General features: G+C 37.8%; 1 protein-coding gene across 3 annotated transcripts in view; it reads right to left on the bottom strand.

Annotated features, from left to right (window-relative positions):
- Nucleotides 1-19,038, bottom strand: part of SCRN3 (secernin 3) — a 38,376-nt gene that overhangs the window by 16,939 nt on the left and 2,399 nt on the right. For 2 of the 3 annotated variants that reach the window (XM_053597191.1, XM_053597193.1), the window contains exons 2-5: nt 18,791-18,959; nt 17,059-17,240; nt 16,279-16,478; nt 12,219-12,431 (exon numbers count right to left, since the gene is read on the bottom strand). In XM_053597191.1, coding sequence (XP_053453166.1) covers nt 12,219-12,431; nt 16,279-16,478; nt 17,059-17,240; nt 18,791-18,949 — 754 coding nt within the window. In that variant the 5' untranslated portion in view covers nt 18,950-18,959. Of the gene's footprint in view, nt 1-12,218; nt 12,432-16,278; nt 16,479-17,058; nt 17,241-18,790; nt 18,964-19,038 lie in introns of all 3 variants that reach the window. The other variant, XM_053597192.1, reaches the window with a different exon arrangement.

Below are 19,038 nucleotides of genomic sequence, written 5' to 3'. Positions count from 1 at the left end.
CATTTACCCTTCTTGGGATTTGTAGAATTCCATTACTTCCATTTGTTTCTTTTTTATAGATTCCCAGCACTTTGGGAGGATGACTTGGCCAGGATTTTGAGATCAGCCTGGGCAATATAGTGAGACTGCATCTCTACGAAAACTACAAAAATTAGTTGAGCATGGTGGGATGTACCTGTAATCCTACCTATTCAGGAGGCTAAGTTGGAGGATCGCTTGAGCCCAGGAGTTTTGAGGTTACAGTGAACTATGATTACATCACTGCATCCCACACTAAGCAACAGAGAGAGATCTTGTCTCTTGAAAAAAAAGGAAAGAGGCTTGGCACCTGTGGCTCAAGTGGCTAGGGTGCCAGCCACATACACCCGAGCTGGCAGGTTTGAATCCAGCCTGGGCACACCAAACAACAATGACGGCTGTAACCAAAAAAATAGCTGGGCATTGTGGTGGGCGCCTGTAGTCCCAGCTACTTGGGAGGCAGAGGCAGGAGAATCGCTTGAGCCCAGGAGTTGGAAGTTGCTGTGAGCTGTGATGCCACAGCTCTATATCCAGGGCAACAGCTTGAGGCTCTGTCTCAAAAAAAAAAAAAAAAGGAAAGAAAAATTTTAAAGTCTTTTCCTGAAGAAGCTAACGTGTGGATAGTCTGTGGATCAATTACTGCTACCAGCTTTTTTTCTCTTGGTTTTCAGTAATTTTGTCCTATTGTTGGCATGCCTGATAGTTTCTGATTGAATGAAATTTTGTAGAAGCTCTGCATGTTATTTTCCATGTATCAAATCCATGGAAGATTTAATGTTCTTTTGGCAAACAGAAAGAATATAGGTAGATTCCAGAACTATGGACTAAATAAAGAGAAAAACAGAAATACACACACACACGGGCGGCGCCTGTGGCTCAGTGAGCAGGGCGCTGGCCCCATATGCAGAGGGTGGTGGGTTCAAACCCAGCCCCGGCCAAACTGCAACAAAAAAATAGCCGGGCATTGTGGCGGGCGCCTGTAGTCCCAGCTGCTCGGGAGGCTGAGGCAGGAGAATCGCCTAAGCCCAGGAGTTGGAGGTTGCTGTGAGCTGTGTGATGCCACGGCACTCTACCGAGGGCAATAAAGTGAAACTCTGTCTCTACAAAAAAAAAAAAAAAAAAAAGAAATACACACACACACATACATATATATGCAGATTACCTTAATCCCGTTTTTGAGACTCGTCTATTCCTTGTTCATTCTTACTCGTGAGGAGTAGCCTTTCTGGGATCTCAATTGAAGGCTTGGGGTATTTCCAGGCCCCTTCTTGGTTGGCCCTCAAATCAAATTTTTGTCCCTAAGGCTTTGTGAGACCATCAAAATCTCTGCTTAGCTTTTAAGGATCTCAACAGCTAGTTTTTGCTTTTCTCAGTGTCTTATCCTACCAATGTGCTGCTCAGAAGTCAGCAATTGCTTTTAGGAGAAATTGTCACTTAGCAAGTCGGGCTCTTCTCAATCTCCTGGATCTAGGCTCCTCATGTCCTATTTGGGGTGTTAAGTCAGGCTTGTGAACAATGACAGTTTTCCCTCCAGATCTCATAGTTAGATTAGTCTAATGCCAGCTACTTCTTCATAACTACCCCTGTGCTTTTTAGCCACTCCACTGCATTACTACTTTCCCATTTATTAAATACATCAGTCTCTTTTAATCCTGAAGTAGTGTCAGTTTCTTAGTAACAGTAATGGATATAGTGAATCCATATTATAACAAGTACAATTTTTTTTTTTTTTGAGACAGAGTCTCACTATGTCAACCTCGGGTAGAGTGCCATGGCATCACAGCTCACAGCAACCTCAAACTGTTGAGCCTAAGCAATTCTCTTGCCTTAGCCTCTCAAGTAGCTGGGACTACAGGCACCTGCCACAACACCCAGCTTTTTTTGTTGCAGTTGTCATTGTTGTTGTAGCTGGCCCAGGTGGGTTCAAACCCACCAGCCCCGGTGTATGTGGCCAATGCCCCACCCCCTGAGCTTCAGGTGCCCCCCAACAAGTACAATTTTAAAAAACACAAAACTTACAGTTTCATAGGAAATTACTATGAAAGAAAAAGAAAACAGGCTTGGTGCCATAGCTCAGTGGTTAGGGCGCCAGCCACATGCACTGAGGCTGGTGGATTCAAACCTGGCCAGAGCCTGCTAAAAACAATGACAACTACAACAATATAGCCAGGTGTTGTAATGGGCGCCTGTAGTCCCAGCTACTTGGGAGGCTGAGGCAAGAGAATTGCTTAAGCTCAACAGTTTGAGGTTGCTGTGAGCTGTGACACCATAGCACTCTACTGAGGGTGACAAAGTGAGACTCTGTCTCAAATAAAAAAAAAAAAAACACACATAGTTTCTGTCAACAGATATTTTTAGATACTTCACTTGGAAATGCTTAATTATTGCTTTAAAATTAGTTCCAAAGAGGGCCGCACCTGTGGCTCAGTCGGTAAGGTGCTGGCCCCATATACCGAGGGTGGCGGGTTCAAACCCGGCCCCGGCAGAACTGGAACAAAAAAATAGCCGGGCGTTGTGGCAGGCGCCTGTAGTCCCAGCTACTTGGGAGGCTGAGACAAGAGAATCGCTTAAGCCCAGGAGCTGGAGGTTGCTGTGAGCTGTGTGACGCCACGGCACTCTACCGAGGGCCATAAAGTAAAACTCTGTCTCTACAAAAAAAAAAAAAAATTAGTTCCAAAGAAACAAATAACGTTCATTTAAAATGGTTTATGGACCATGGGCATTTCTTTCTTTTCTCCTAAAACCCTGCAGTGCTGGGCACAGTGGTCATGCCTATAAACCCAGCACTTGGGAAGCCAAGCTGGGTGGATTGCCTGAGCTCACAGGTTCAAGATCAGCCTGAGCCAGTGTGAGATCTCATCTCTAAAAATAGCCGGGCGTTGTGGTGGGCACCTGTAGTTCCAGCTACTTGGGAGGCTGAGGCAAAAGAATGGCTTAAGATCAGGGGTTCAAGGTTGCTGTGAGCTATGACGCCATGGCACTCTACCCAGGGGTCACAAAATGAGACTGTCTCAAAAACAAAACAAAACAAAACAAAAAAACCTACAGTAAAGGAATGAAAAATGAAGTAACTTACAAAAACAGAATATAAAAAGCAAGAATCTCCGCCCCTGCCTTCTAAAGATATAGGTATTAAAAGAAAAAGTTCACAAGAAACCTGTACCTAAATTACAATTTTGTGACACTGCAGATTAAAAGAAAACTTACTTCCACATAAAATAATCTAATGTTCTACCATCACTTAATCATGCAAGCTACTATGTAGTCTGTGAGTTCTAAAACTAAATTTGTGAACTCACACTAGAAAAAGTGCTACATACCTCAGTGCTGAATATCACTACGGTCATCTTTAAGGTACTTCCTTTGGGAAGCTATGCACTGATGCTAGGGGCTAGTCCCCTCTTTAAAGGTGGACTCTTTTTCTGGAATGGCCATCTGAGCTACCATTGTACTATCCTTGATGTCCTCAATGTCATAAAATGTCTTACTTTCAATATTTCCTTTATCTTCGGGTAAAGAAAAACATCATTGAGGGCCAGATCAGGCGAATAGGGACAGTATTCCAAAACAGTTATTTGTTTACTGGCTAAAAACTCCCTCATAGATAGTGCCATGTGAGCTGGTACCTTGTTGTGATACAGGAGCCATGAGTAGCTGGCCAAGATTTTTCACTTAAGATTTTCCTACCTGTTTCTTTATTGATGATTACTTGGTCTGTTATACTTCTCACAGTTAGCTGATGATTTTGACACACAATTTGATGAATTTTTGCAACGTTTTCATCAGTTCTGCTTGTTACCAGCCACCCTGACCTGTCTTCATCAGTCATGCTTTCTTTCCCCTCAGAAAAAAAACATTTAATCCATTCATACACTGCCATTTTCTTCATGGCATTATCCCCATAAACTTAGACTAGCATGTCTCTGATTTCATTTCCACTAAGTTAACCTCTGACATTCTTGTAATTGCACACAAAACACACAACAATAATGAATGCCAATAATGAATACCAACAATAATGAATGTCAACAAGATACCACCACATGTCGACACAAATACAATGGCGAGACACTGATACACCAAGGTTATGAACCTTACCAGGTTGTTTGTACAGTGCTGCCAACATAAGCACATGGTGGCAAATTTGTGAAGTTAATTATCAGACCTCATATGTTAATTACAATAGATTTATATGTCTACATTCTCTTATCCAATTTCTCCACAATATAGCCACATCTTCAAATTTAAGAAAAATAATTTATTGAATTCATAGATAACATGTTACAGAAGCAGTCTCTTTCTGTTCATTTTGAAAAACAAAAGAAGAAAAAAAGGGTACACCTACAAATGGCTCTTAATATTAAAACTAAACAATAAAAGCAAAAGCCTACCATCTGCACCTATCTATCAGACATATAGCTTTAACACCTAGTGAGCTTTAAAAATGATTCAAATCTAAATTCCTATAAATGGCAAGTTTTAATAAAAACGGTGTCAGAACCGTAACATTGTGATAATACAGGTATCATGAGGATATTTTCTATATTCAAAACCATCAATTCTCAAAATGAAAGGAGGATTTACATGATCACTTGAGTAGGATAGGTATAAGTAATCCACTAGCAAGCATTGAATAAGTACTGAGATTGCAGTGGCTGGGCTCAGAAAAGTGAATGCAAAACACAGGGTGTAATTTCACCGCAATTTAAACTAGTTATTTAAAATAAATGAGAGAATATAGATTCAATTTGGATATACATGCAGCACAGTTAATAGCTATCAGGTAGGGACAGTTGGAAAGAAGAGAGGTAGGCTCTTCTATCTAGAAAAACCATAGGAAAAATTAACTATAACATAATAGTAGACAATTGCCTCTGAAAGCATTAGGAAGACATTTATTCTTTTGGCAATGCACAATAAGCTGGATAAACTGTACTTCACACTTGGGAAAATGTAAGTTTCGTGTCAGATGTAATAGATAAATAGTAATAGTATTATAATAATAGTTATAATCATGTATGTGTTTTAAATCTGTGATTCAGTATTCTTAAATATAAACTGAATTATGATGTAGTAACTAATTAATTTATAATTATTTCTATTTTTCTTCCTTCTGTCCAATTACCTTAAACCTTAGGATTCCTGGCATTTCCCTCTCCATCTTAATTATGCTTTGTTATTCTTCATTTTTTAAGAATATCTGCTAATTTTATTTCCTGAGCCTTTAAATTTATTGTTAGAAAAAAGTATATAACAGTGATATTTGTTAAACTATCTGAAAATTATAATGTAACTCAAATCAACTAACAATCCTTATTAATTTATTCAATACTTATTAAGCACACACAATATATTAGTGCAAGACTCTGAATGAGGTAATGACAGAAAGATAAAGACTATGAAAGCCCTTTTTATTTTAGTTTCATAGAGAAAGATAAATGAAGAACACAAACACATAGTTTCCTCATTTGTAAAATGAAGGTATCTACACCACATCATTGCTTAAAGAAGATAAAAGTAAGTAAATCACTTAGCACAGCGTCCAGCCCTTATTAAGCATTTATTAAATGATTAAATCATCAACAGAAGTAGGTATTGCTGCAACTGACACTCCTGATCTACTTTTATAATAAATGTAGAATTAAGTCCTTAGTATAACATGCTCTAGCACTTTCTATTTACCTATCCACACAGAGAAAAAAAAAGGTATTTTAAACAACCTATTTATTAACATAAAATGACAAATTAACATCAAGAAACTTCATAGAAAAATTTTCTTTTTTTTCTTTCTTTTCTCTTTTTTTTTTGAGACGGAGTCTCACTCAGACACCCTGGGGTTGAGTGATATGGCATCATAGCTCACAACAACCTCAAACTCTCAGCGCCCAATTGATTTTCTTACCTCATCCTCTCAAGTAGCTGGGACTATAGGTACCCATCACAATGCCTGGCTATTTTTTCTAGAGATGGGATCTCGCTCTTGCTCAGACTGGTCTTGAACTCCTAAGCTCAGGCAATCCACCCACCTCCCAGAGTGCTAGGATTATACACATGAACCACCATGCCCAACTAGAAAACTTTTTAAAGGAAAAGATATTCTTCTGGAAATTAAAGTGTAAGTAAGATAGTACTACTTTGAAAACAATAATGTTAGGGCAGGGCAAAAATATTTTGTCAAACTTTTTTCAATCATACCAAATAACTAAAATTATCATTAATTTGTTTAATAAATGAGAACAAATATCAATCATTGACTAATCTGTCCCAAAGTAGTTGCTTTCTGACTGATTTATAGAATGATGTTATTGTTCAAGTGAAGGGGGATATTTGGGTTACATATTTTTAATAGAATGACCTGTTTAGCACTTATCTGCCACTCAGTTATCTAAATAAAAGTTACTTTGCTGTAATTATTTGGAAGCAAAGGAAGATAGTACATTGGAAATTATTTTTTAAGAGCTACTAGTAACTCAATTAAAAATGTAAAAAAAATATAAATTTTCAATAAATGTGAAACTATGCCTAATCTCACTAATAAAAGAAATACATATTAAAATAATTATAACATGCCATTTTTGCCTGCCAAATTTTTGAAGGTAGAAAAAAATAATATCCTATAGTTGTAAGTATAATAGAAAATAAGCACTAACATATTGCTGGTAGAGGCCAGACATGAAGGTTCATACTGGTAATTCCAGCACTCTGGAGGCTGAGGTGGGAGGATTTCTTGAGCTCAGTTTGAGATCAGCCTGAGCAAAGCAAGATCTTGTCTCTACTAAAAATAGAAAAAAAAATTAGCCAGGCTTGGTGGTGTATGCCTGTAGTCCCAGCTACTTGGGAGGCTAAGTCAGAAGGATTGTTTGAGTCTAGGAGTTTGAGGTTGCTGTGAGCTAGGCTGAGGCCAAGGCACTTTAGCTTGGTAGCAGAGTGAGACACTCTCTCTAAAAAAAATAATAATAATAATTGCTGATAGTAAGTTAAATTGATGCAAATTTTCTGGTAATAATTTGGCAATGTATTTCAAAAGCGATAAAATATGCATATACTTTGATCCTACACTGTACTTTTTTTTATTTTTGGGTGTGTGTGTGTGTGTTTTTTGGCCACAGTACAGTACCCACACTGTACTTTTAAAAACTTTAAAAGTACAGTGTGGGTACTGATTAGAAAATAATCATGAATGTGAATATAAATAAGCTACTGATTAGAAAATAATCATGAATGTGAATATAAATAAGCTACGGGCATGTTACATAATTTATAATAATGAAAAACTAAAAATAGGGCGGTGCCTGTGGCTCAAGGAGTAGGGTGCCGGTCCCATATGCCAGAGGTGGTGGGTTCAAACCTAGCCCCGGCCAAAAAACAAACAAAAAAGAAAAAAAAAAAAAAAAAACTAGAAAAACTAAAAATACCTTAGGGATTTTATACCCAAAGTATAATTCATATAATCAATACTTACCATATAATATTTAAAATATTACCATGTAGAAATAAAGGAGATAAAATAATAGAATATTATGCATCTGTTAAAAATGATTAAGTTCTATATGTATTAGATCTACATTATATATTACTAAGAAAAGTTATGTGCAGAAAGGTATAAATAACATTCTGTCATTTCTGTAAAAAAAGAAAAAATACAAATACATATCTGTTTTTTGTTTTGTTTTTTTTTTGAGACAGAGTCTCATTATATCACCCTGAGTATACCACCCTGAGATGCTGTGGCATCTCAGCTCACAGCAACCTCAAACTCTTGGGCTAAACCAATTCTTTTGCCTCAGCCTCCCCAGGAGCTGGGACTACAGGAGCCTGCCACAACACCCAGCTTTTTTGCGATTTTTGGCCGGGGCTGGGTTTGAACCTGCCACCTTCGGCATATGGGGCCGGCACCCTACTCCTTCAAGCCACAGGTGCTGCCCAACACCCAGCTATTTTTTTGTTGTAGTTGTCATCATTGTTTAGCAGGCCTGGGCCAAGTTTAAACCCACCAGCCCCAGTGTATGTGGCCAGCACCCTAACCACTGAGCTATGGGCGCTGAGCCCACATTTGTTTCTTTAAGTATATATTATCTCTGGAAGAATACATAAGGAATTGCCTATGGGAAAAAAAACTGAGTATCTAGGGACAGGTAGGAGAGAGAGACTTCATTATACATATATACTCTTACATAGCTTTGAATTTTGAATCATGTGAATGTATATATTGTTATAAGTAAAATAATGGCATAGAACATTAAGTTACATGGGAAGGAGTTCCACTTTCAGTGTGACAAAGTAAGCCCCAATCATGCCAACCCTCCCTTAGGTAACTGTTGACTCAGGATAAAATACAGAAAAACAACTACCTGAAGGTTCTCAATAGTTGAAAAAACAAAAAAACAGGAAAATTCTGGAGGGGAGGTGACAGTAAGTTTCTCTCTAGCCTGAGAGAAGGCTATAGTCAATGTTGTGAAATTTTGTGCAAGCAGCAGTAGAGACCTGTTTCTTCTGGCAGTAGGAAGTGAAGAGGTAGTCCACACAAAGGAGAGAGTCAAAGAGTCAAATTCTGGGTAAAAAAACTGTCCAAATCTCAAAATCTGTATAGTGGTTGCTGTGAGCTTTTGGCAGAATAGCAACTGGCATACACACATAGGGTGAAACTCCATAAGGCCAAACGAAGAACAAATTTTACAGAAAGAGAAATTTAAAGTTTTTTTTGTTGTTGTTGTTTGTTTTTGTTTTTTTTTAGAGACAAAGTCTCACTTTATCACCCTCGGTAGAGTGCTATGGCATCACAGCTCACAGCAACCTCCAACTCCTGGGTTTTAGGCTATTCTCTTGCCTCAGCCTCCCAAGTAGCTGGGACTACAGGTGCCTGCCACAACGCTCAGCTATTTTTTTTTGTTGCGGTTTGGCTGGGGCTGGGTTTGACCCCACCACCCTTGGTATATAGGGCCGGCACCCTACTCACTGAGCCACAGGTGCCGCCTGAGAAATTTTAAGTTTTAAAAAGTTCATAAAGCTTAACACTAAGCTAGGAATTTTTCAATTTCCAAACAGCTAGAGTAGGAAGACCTTATTTAGCACACAGGGCATTCAGTGGTGGTCTCAGTGGGATTATATGCCTAGTAAACTAGTCCTAGAGTAAAGTTTACTCTAGAGCTTGAAAAGCTTAAAAACAGGCTCAAAAGAGATGAAACTGTTCCATAAGTAACTTAACTGCTAAAACAAAGCCCAACACTTTAAAGGTATCAAACTAAATTCAGCATTCAACAAATGAAATCACAATGCCCATCATTCAACCAAAGATTACCAGACATGAATAAGCAGGAAAATGCAAACCAAAACCAAAAGAAAAATTAAGTCAACAAGAAAAGACCTAGAAATTACAGAGATGACGCAGTTAACAGGCAAGAATGCTAAAACAACTACAATAGAACCTCCATAGTTGACCACCTGCCTACATTGGCCACCTCCTTAAGTGGACCCAACTTTCATAGACCAGACATATATCACATATACTAAGGCATAGTTCCTTATGTTGACCATTTCTGTATGTTGACTGGTGTGTTATAGTTTCTTGGGTGGTCAACGTATAGAGGTTCTACTATATTATAAATATGCTGAACATGCTCAAAGACTAAAAAAAAACTTGAAGGGGCCCATAGCACAGTGGTTACGGCACCAGCCACATACACCGAGGGTGGCAGGTTCGAACCCAGCCTGGGCCAGCTAAACAACTGCAACAAAAAATAGCCGGGTGTTGTGGTGGGCACCTGTAGTACCAGCTACTTGGGAGGCTGAGGCAAGAGTATCACTTAAGCCCAAGAGTTTGAGGTTGCTGTGAGCTGTGACACTGAGGGCAACATAGTGAAACTCTGTCTCAAAAAAAAAAAAATCTTGAAGGTAATGAATAAATGCAAGTTATACAGAAAGAACCAAAGGGGGGGGGGCAGTGCCTGTGGCTCAAGGAGTAGGGTGCCGTTCCCATACGCCAGAGGTGGTGGGTTCAAACCCAGCCCCGGCCAAAAACCAAAAAAAAAAAAAGAAAGAACCAAAGGGAATTGGCAAAGATAAAAAATGTAATATCTGAAATAAAAATCCTGCTAGATGAGATAAATGGTAGATTAAATAAGATAGAAGAAAATAGCAATAAACTTGAGGATATAACTAGAAACAATCTCTGCAGACATAGAAACTACATCCTTTCATCTGAACCTCAATTCAACTTAAATGTTTTGATGATAGTTACATGCTGATTCATCAAGCAGATTTCTAATTGGGGTGGGAAATTTGAGTAAAATAAAATATCTGTCCTAACAAATATTCACACAGTCAGTACAGATATATAGGTATGTTGGGATCTTGTATGGTTTACTGGTTTCAAACCAGTGTTTGTTTCTCAGCGCACACAGGTAGCTCCAGCTGAGCCCAGAAATACACGTGGCTCAGAGTTCAATCTCTCACAAGAGACTACTGATCCATAACTAAGGCAGCAGGAAGCTCAATTCTAAGCTAAAAACTAAAATTTGGGGCAGGTAGTAGAGCAGCCTTTTCAGACTCATAGCCTTAATTAGAAGTCCAGTTCCTGTTCCCCAAATGGAACATTTACCTAGACACTGACATTCTCATAAAGGCTAACACTCTAGCCCTTGAAGCTTTTATCTGGTCCATTATCTCCCATTGACACAGAGATGAGAAGAAGTGTATAGGGAGAAGACATCTCAATTTCGCTATTATAATGGGTCCTCTCTTCATTTTTGGTATCTGAGGAATTCCTCTTCTTATATTTGAACTTAGCTATACATGTCTTTAATGTTAAATATTTTATCCAACATTTCTAAAGTTTTGGAGTAGAAAAGAGAAATTCCTGTACCTGTTCAGTTTGTCTTTCTTTTTGAGACAGAGTCTCATTATGTTGCCCTTGGCAGAGTGCCATGGCATCACAACTCACAGCAACCTCTAACTCTTGGGCTTAAGTGATTCTCTTGCCTCGGCCTCCCAAGTATCTGGGACTATAGGCGCCGGCCAAAATGCCCAGCTATTTTGTTGTTGTTGTTGCAGTTGTCATTGTTGTTTAGCAGACCCAGGCTTGGTTCAAACCTACCAGCCTCGGTATACGTGGCTGGTGCCCTAACCGCTGAGCTACAGGCACTGAGCCCAGTTTGTCTTCTTCTTTTTTTTTTTTTCCAGTTTGTCTTCTCGGATGGAAGTTCTAGAGAAAACTTTTGTAATGAGTAAATAACCAATAAGAGTATTATCAAGAGAGAATAAAAGCAGCAGTAAGAGTCAAAGAAGCCTGTCTCCATGTTGTAATTAATTCTGAGAAGAAAAGTGATCCCAATTTTATTTTAAGAATATTAACAGGAAGCTCTGCACCTACAGCTCAGTGGTTAGGGCGCCAGCCACATACACCCAGGCTGGCGGGTTCAAACCTGGCCTGGGCCAGCTAAACAACAATGATAACTACAACAACAAAACATGGCCAGGTGTTGTGGTGGGCGCTTGTAGTCCCAGCTACTTGAGAGGCTGAGGCAAGAGACTCACTTAGGCCGAGGAGTTTGAGGTTGCTGTGAGCTGTGACACCACGGCACTCTACTGAGGGTGACATAAGGAGACTCTCTCTCTCAAAAAAAAAGAGAATATTAACAGGAGATTTTTTTAGAAATGGTTCTGAGAATTAAGAATCTGAACTTGACCTTAGAAAGAATCATTACTGACTGGGCACAGTGGTTCATGCCTGTAATATTAACACTCTGAGAGGGTGAGACAGTTGGATTGCTTGAACTTAGGAGTTCGAGACCAGCCTGAACAAGAGTGAGACCCTGTTTCTAAAAATACCTGGGCATATGGTGGGCACCTCTAGTCCCAGATACTTGGGAAGCTGAGGTAAGACGGTCACTTGAGCCTAAGACTTTGAGGTTACTATGAGCTGTGACGGTAGCACTCTACCGAGGGCAACACAGTAAGACTCTGTCTCAAAAAAAAATCAATAAATAAAAAAGAATCATTACCCTCTCACAATTGTATAATACATCACTTATCTCAAGAAATAGCTTATGATAAATATCACTATAAATAGCACAATATTTCCAGTTTTAATAAAACTATATTTTTACTAAGTATAATTCCTTAAAACAAATTTTATCATTCCTACATTATATGTACATAAAATGTAATCCGCCATTCTGATATTATTTAAAAGATAAAACTACCTTTGTGTTTATTTAGAAGTTTGTAGCCCTCATAGTATCTTCCTGATGAACTCATCATCTTGGCTGTGTCAAGGTAAGAGTACGTTGCAGCAAAATCAAACTCTTTTTTACCATCCCACCAACCTTTCCGTTTAGCATAGTTTCTCATGTCTGGGTGTTCCCGATCAATCTTGGTTGTTATAGACAGCTGATTAGAAATATTACGCACTCCCTCTGTTTTCAAAGAAAAGCAAAGAAAGAGGAAAAGTCATATTTAACATAAAGTACCTATCTTTAATTGTGATAATCATATTTTAATGTAAATATAGACTATATGCATCTATTACATATTCAAAAAGTGATTACTTTTTAAAATCAAACTTTTTGAGATAATTGTAGAGTCACACACAATTATAAAAAAACAACACAGCGTGGGCGGCGCCTGTGGCTCAGTGAGTAGGGCGCCAGCCCCATATGCCGAGGGTGGCGGGTTCAAAGCCAGCCCCGGCCAAACTGCAACCAAAAAAAAATAGCCGGGCGTTAGTCCCAGCTGCTCGGGAGGCTGAGGCAAGAGAATCGCGTAAGCCCAAGGGTTAAGAGGTTGCTGTGAGCCGTGTGATGCCACGGCACTCTACCTGAGGGTGGTACAGTGAGACTCTGTCTCTACAAAAAAAAAAAAAAAAACAACACAGCGTACCCTTTATTTCCTCTCTCCCAATTTAACATCATGCAAAACTGTAGCATATCATGACTAGAATACTGGTATTGATACAGTCAAGCTGAAGAACACTTTCACTGTTACAAAGATCCTTCATGTTGCCCTTTTATAGCCACACCCACTTATCTTCTACCCCCAATCCTTCATTAATCCCAGGCAATCACTGTTCTGTTCTCCATTTCTTTCTTTCTTTCTTTTTTTTTTTTATATTGAGACAGTCTCACTTTGTTGCCCTCGGTAGAGTGAGTGCTGGGGTATCACAGCTCACAGCAATCTCAAACTCGGGCTCAAGTGATTCTCTTGCCTCAGCCTTCCAAGTAGCTGGGACTATAGGTGCCGGGATGCCAGCCCCAAGGCCCCGCTATTTTTTTTTGTTTGTTTGTTTGTTTTAGCAGGTCCAGGCTGGGGTCAAATCCACCAGCCCTGGCAGCCCTGCTGGCTGTGGCCGGCACATGCCCACTAAGCTACAGGCACCAGTTGTTCTCCATTTCTATTAAATGTCATTTCAAGAATGTTATATAAATGCAACAGTATAATACATAAACTTGTGGCTATTTTTCACTCAGCACAACTCTCTGAGGATTCATCCAGTTACTAGTTCATTCCTTATATATTAATAGTTCATTACTTTTTAGTGCTTAGTATTCCAAGATATGAATATATTATAAAGTTTGCTTAATCACAATCATTCACAAGTTAAAGGATATGTGAATTGTTTTCTACTTTGGCCACCATGGGAAAAGCTGCCACAAATATTTGTGGATGAATTCTTGTATAAATACATGTAAATCTTTTTATTTCCCTGCAATAAGCATAATATATGTTGCTAGATCATATGGTAGTTGCAGTTTTTATTTATTTTTATTTATTTTATTTTATTTTAAGAGACAGAGTCTCACTTTATTGCCCTCGGTAGAGTGCCGTGGCGTCACAGCTCAAAGCAACCTCCAAATCCTGGGCTTAGGTGATTCTTTTACCTCAGTCTCCTGAGCAGCTGGGACTACAGGCACCCGCCACAACACCCACATATTTTTTTGTTGCAGTTTGGCCGGGGCTGGATTTGAACCCGCCACCCTCAATATATGGAGCCAGCGACCTACCCATTGAGCCGCAGGCGCCATCCTATTTTTATTTTGTTATTTTTTTGAGACAGAGTCTCAAGCTGTCACCCTGGGTAGAGTGCTGTGGTGTCACAGCTCGCAGCAACCTCAAATTTTTGGGCTTAAGTAATTCTCTTGCCTTAGCCTCCCAAATAGCCAGGACTACAGGTGCCCGCCACAATGCCTGGCTATTTTTTGTTGTTGTTGTTGTTGCAATTGTCATTGTTGTTTTAGCTGGCCCAGGCCAGGTTTGAACCCACCAGCCTTGGGGTATGTGGCCAGGACCCTACCCACTGAGCCATGGGTGCCTAGCCATAATTGTAATTTTTAGAAAGACTGACAAATTATCTTCCAGAGTGACTGGCTGCACATTCTTACTAGCAATGTATAAATGAACCAGTCTCCACATTCTTGCCCGCATTTAGTAATGTCATTATTTTTTTTACATTTTATTTGCTGTTTATACTTACTTGAAAAATGTCATTATTTTTATTTTAATTATTCTGACCAGAGGTATAGTGAGATCTCATTGGTGTTTTAGTTTGCATTTTCCTACTCTAATGACACTGAACATCATTTCATGTGCTTATTTGACATCTGCATATCCCTTTGGGTCAAATATCTCTTCATATCGTCTGCTTATTTTCTACTTGGATTTTATTTTACTGTAGAGTTTTGAGTCTTCTTTATATATTCTAGATATTAGTCTTTCCTATGAATTACTTTTATTTTAAAAAATCATAAATAAGGCTAGAACAGAATTTTACAAGGTTTCCAAAAATATTATGGCACTAAGGAAAAATTTCAACTAAAATTCAAAATAGGAAAACAAGAAAAACCCCTCTTAAAGCAATTATAATAAATGAAACAGATCATGATAAATAAAAATTGATGTTTTAAAATCAATTAAAATGATAGTTTGCCAAGTGCAAATCAATTAAATTACTCTAATGAAGTCATACTTGGGATGTTCTCACTATCAAAACCAGATTTGTGTCATGAAACAATCAAAGACAAAAGAAAAATTTTCTATCTAATAGTTGATTCGTTACAGTCTAACAATTTAGTTCTTCGGTTCATTTAATACTAGAAATAGAAACCAGATGACAAAGTTAATCTACACCTAGATAATCAGACCTAATAATCAAAGTGTTCATTTTGGATATCCATGTGGGGCTTTTTCAAGAGAATGTGCTTGTTCATTTCTCTCTTGCATGTAGCACATTTAATAAATAAAAAATGCTCAATGGCATAATCAGGCCAATTATCATAATAGGAAAAACAGTCTAAGTTCTACTTTATACAAACATATAAGCAAAACATAAAATGTCCATTAAAACAACTTGCAGGTAAAAAGTACATGATCATGCTTGATTGAACACAAGGCTGTGCTCTACGAACATTGACCTAGAACCAGAATGGGAAGATTTAACTTTCAAGTCTTTCATTCACTTGAAAAATTATTATTATATACGTTTTTTGAGACAGAGTCTCACTATGTCGCCCTGGGTAGAGTGCCGTAGTGGCACAGCTCACAGCAACCTCCAACTCTCGACCTAAGGCAATTCTCTTGCCTCAGCCTCCCAAGTATCTGGGACTATAGGTGCCCACCACAACTCTTGGCTATTTTATGATTGCAGTTGTCATTGTTGTTTTAGTGGGCCTGGGCTGGGCTCGAACCCGCCAGCTTAGTGTATGTGGCCAGCACCCTACTCACTGAGCTATGGGCACCAAGCCATAACCTGAAAAATTAGAGGAATATATGATCACAAAGAAAACAGGGGAAAGAAAAACCAAAGCATTCTAAAACAATCAAACTGCGTTGTTCAATGGTATAAAATTTTAGTTTTATTATTTTATCAACATATCCTAACTATCAACCCCCAAATGCCTGTTCTTAACCCCACTTCTGTTTCTTCACCTTCACTCTTAAACATGATAAGATTTTAGAGAACAGGTCAAAGTTAAAAGAGGAAGAAATGGTTAGGGTTTATTAAAAAGTGAAAAAATATTATGAAACAGCAAAAAGCTCCTGTAAAAAAAATATACCCTGGTCATATGAAAGTCACATTTCCAAAACTAATGTTCCTTTTATACCTTTTTCAAGAAAGGTTTTTATAGTGCTTTTTCACTGTCCTTTCAACTTTTTAAATTTCTCCTACAGTTATTGCATTAGATTATCAATCTTGACAATTAAATGCAATATCTGCAATTAAGGGCCTATTTTATTTACTGTAAAACAAATCACGAAAAGTTGCCATACCTTGCACTTTCTCTGCTGCCCAGTACTTCCCTGCAGTCTCCAGAATCCAGGCTTCATTCCTATCAGCTATCAGGAAACTGTTGTGATAGGTGAAAATCATCCCACCCTCTGTACAATTTCCACCCTGGCCATATTTTTCTAATAAATCAACAATGACATTGAGGGCTTTTTCAGCTGTATCAGCTCTTTCAAGGCCAAGTCTAAAATAAAATATTAAAGTTCTCACATTAAAAGATATTTCTATTATTTTTCTTAAATAATTTCATGCTCATGAGATTTAGCATTTATATTTAAGGTAAAAATTCTTTCAAGTTGACAAGTAATTCAAATCTAACTTTTAAACTTTTCCACCTGAAGTCAGTTTACAATCATGAAAACAAAGTTTCCAGAGTCATACAGATCTATGTACAAATTCCAATTTGGTAATTTATTAACAAATTACTTTATCTCTGAACCTCAGGTATCTCATTTGTAAAATAAGCATAATAACTCATGAAGTTATTGTGAGAATTAGTTAAAGTCTGATAAAGTACATTGGGTACTTCAATGAATCGTCATTTCCAACTCCTTCCCTTCTCCCAATTAAAAATAACTAAGAATCATGAATCTGCATGTTGGTACTCTGAAGCATTTCTGACACAAAGTTTAAGGGATCATCTTTTTTTAAAAAAAAAAAAAAAAAGAAAGAAAGAAAGAAAAGACAAAGAAAACAGGTAAGAGTTACATCAAAATTTAAAATTTAGACAAGTTCTATAGAACAAAATATAACAGAAAAATAACCTGACAAGGTCCATCCCCAGTAGTGCTTCTTCATTACAAACTTTTTCTCTTCCCCATACAGCTTCATTCCCAATGCAAACTCCATGCTCATTGGCTCCCATTTCTGCTCCCCACAACCATGCTGGGCGACTAAGGACAACAGCATATGTTTCAGGAACTTGCTCAATTTCTATGTAAGTACACTGTTTAAAAAAAAAGAAAAGTCACTTCAAGAACCACAAAACCATAAAAGTTATCGAAATCCAGAATTTAAAAAACCAATGAGAAGATATAGTCATCATGAAAGAGGTAAGTGAAATATAACTTAATAGAAATTTTCACTAGTAAAGGCATTACCCTTAAACCATTGAGAATTGATGCTTTGCAGAGGATCTCCTATTATAAAGCACTCAGTCAAGAGATATGTTAGTTACAGAGATGAATCCATACAGATCTTGCTTTCAAGAAACTAAGACTTGTACACATTAACTAAGATACAACAAAATATAAAGTATAAGGGCCATGAAGTGCCATAAAGATAGGGTGCTACGGAAGCCCAAAAGAGAGATGGTTTCTAGTTGTGACATCCTGAAATTTTTGTTGTTCAGGAAGCAGTTCCCAGCATCAATGTCCAGTGTTTCTTGATTAGTGATGCAAGTACCCATATGGTAGCCTTAAATGTAAGAGTATTGCCATAGAATCTCATCTCACGTGTCAAAGTCATCTATCAGGTATGACCACAGCAATTAAAAGTAAGAGAACCTTTGCTTTATAGGATAAGCTACATTTAAATATGAAGAGTTAAAGTGAAAATGATATCCCAGATGAATAAATGGTCTCGCAAAAGAAAAAATATGGCACAGTATATAGGAAAAAACTAATATTCATATGTTTTAGTATTAGAATATCAATAAAATAAATCTGAAAACATTAATTAGCAATGAAAGCATAATGTGAAACTCTCTAAGTTCCAAGTTAAATGGGCTGTTTAAATTACTTTTTAAAAGATTCTTTAATTAATGTGTATAGTACCAAGTGATTGCATAAAATGAATTTGATAGTTATCACAGGGCCTAATAAACCTTTTTGATGTGTCATAAAATTCTTATTCCCAGAGTCTGGAAAGACTTTCCTATTCTACATCAGAACCCATACCAATTAAGAATCAGAATCCTTTTTGTCCATCAAACTCTAGCTAAGCTAACCCCAATTCCTATGAAGCCTTCCTTAATCCCCAGTTTGAATTAAATGTTCCTTCTCTGTTGCTATAGCATGCTGCTCTTACTTAATTGTAGTATTTAAACCATCCTACTTTATAATGGGGACAGTTGCAAACATATCCTAGTCCTATACTAGAGTCTAAGCTCCTAGAAGATCAAGTCTAATAGGTGACTTTAAATCCCTTGCTCTATCATGCTTGTATTCAAATATTTGATGCAAGAATGAACACTTTTTATTATTGTTCTTTCATCTTCCTCTAATTCATTTAAAATGAAAGATCAGGGTGGCGCCTGTGGCTCAAGGAGTACGGCACCAGTCCCATTTACCAAGGGTGGCAGGTGCAAGCCCAGCCCTGACCAAAACAGCAAAAAATAAAATAAAAGATCAAAAAAGTTTATTTCTGACTCAAATTATTTTTCAAATTTAAATTCTTGAATTTTAACTTCCATAGTCTCTGCCAATTGCTCACAGAAACAATGTTTATGATATTTCTTTAAAACCATATTGCTAACAAAACATGTATTTCACCTACCTTAAGATGTTTTTCCAGGTTATCATGAACTGCAGCAGGAAAATAAACTACCTCTTGTACTTCATCACAGAGTCTATCTGAATTTTTTCCAAAAATAATCCTGTTATCAACTGTTGTTGGAGGCAATGCCACGAAAGTGTCACAGGAAAAAGGTTCCATTACTTTCAAGCTGAAAATTGTGCAGAAGTTTTAAAGTAAAAAGAGAAAGCATTTTTCAGTATATTAAAAACCAAGAGCTTTACTCAATG

The sequence above is a fragment of the Nycticebus coucang genome, chromosome 7 (assembly GCF_027406575.1).
Source record: "Nycticebus coucang isolate mNycCou1 chromosome 7, mNycCou1.pri, whole genome shotgun sequence".
NCBI lineage: Eukaryota > Metazoa > Chordata > Mammalia > Primates > Lorisidae > Nycticebus > Nycticebus coucang.
Note: the sequence above shows the minus strand (reverse complement) of the source record. Positions and strands in the feature narration are given on the sequence as shown.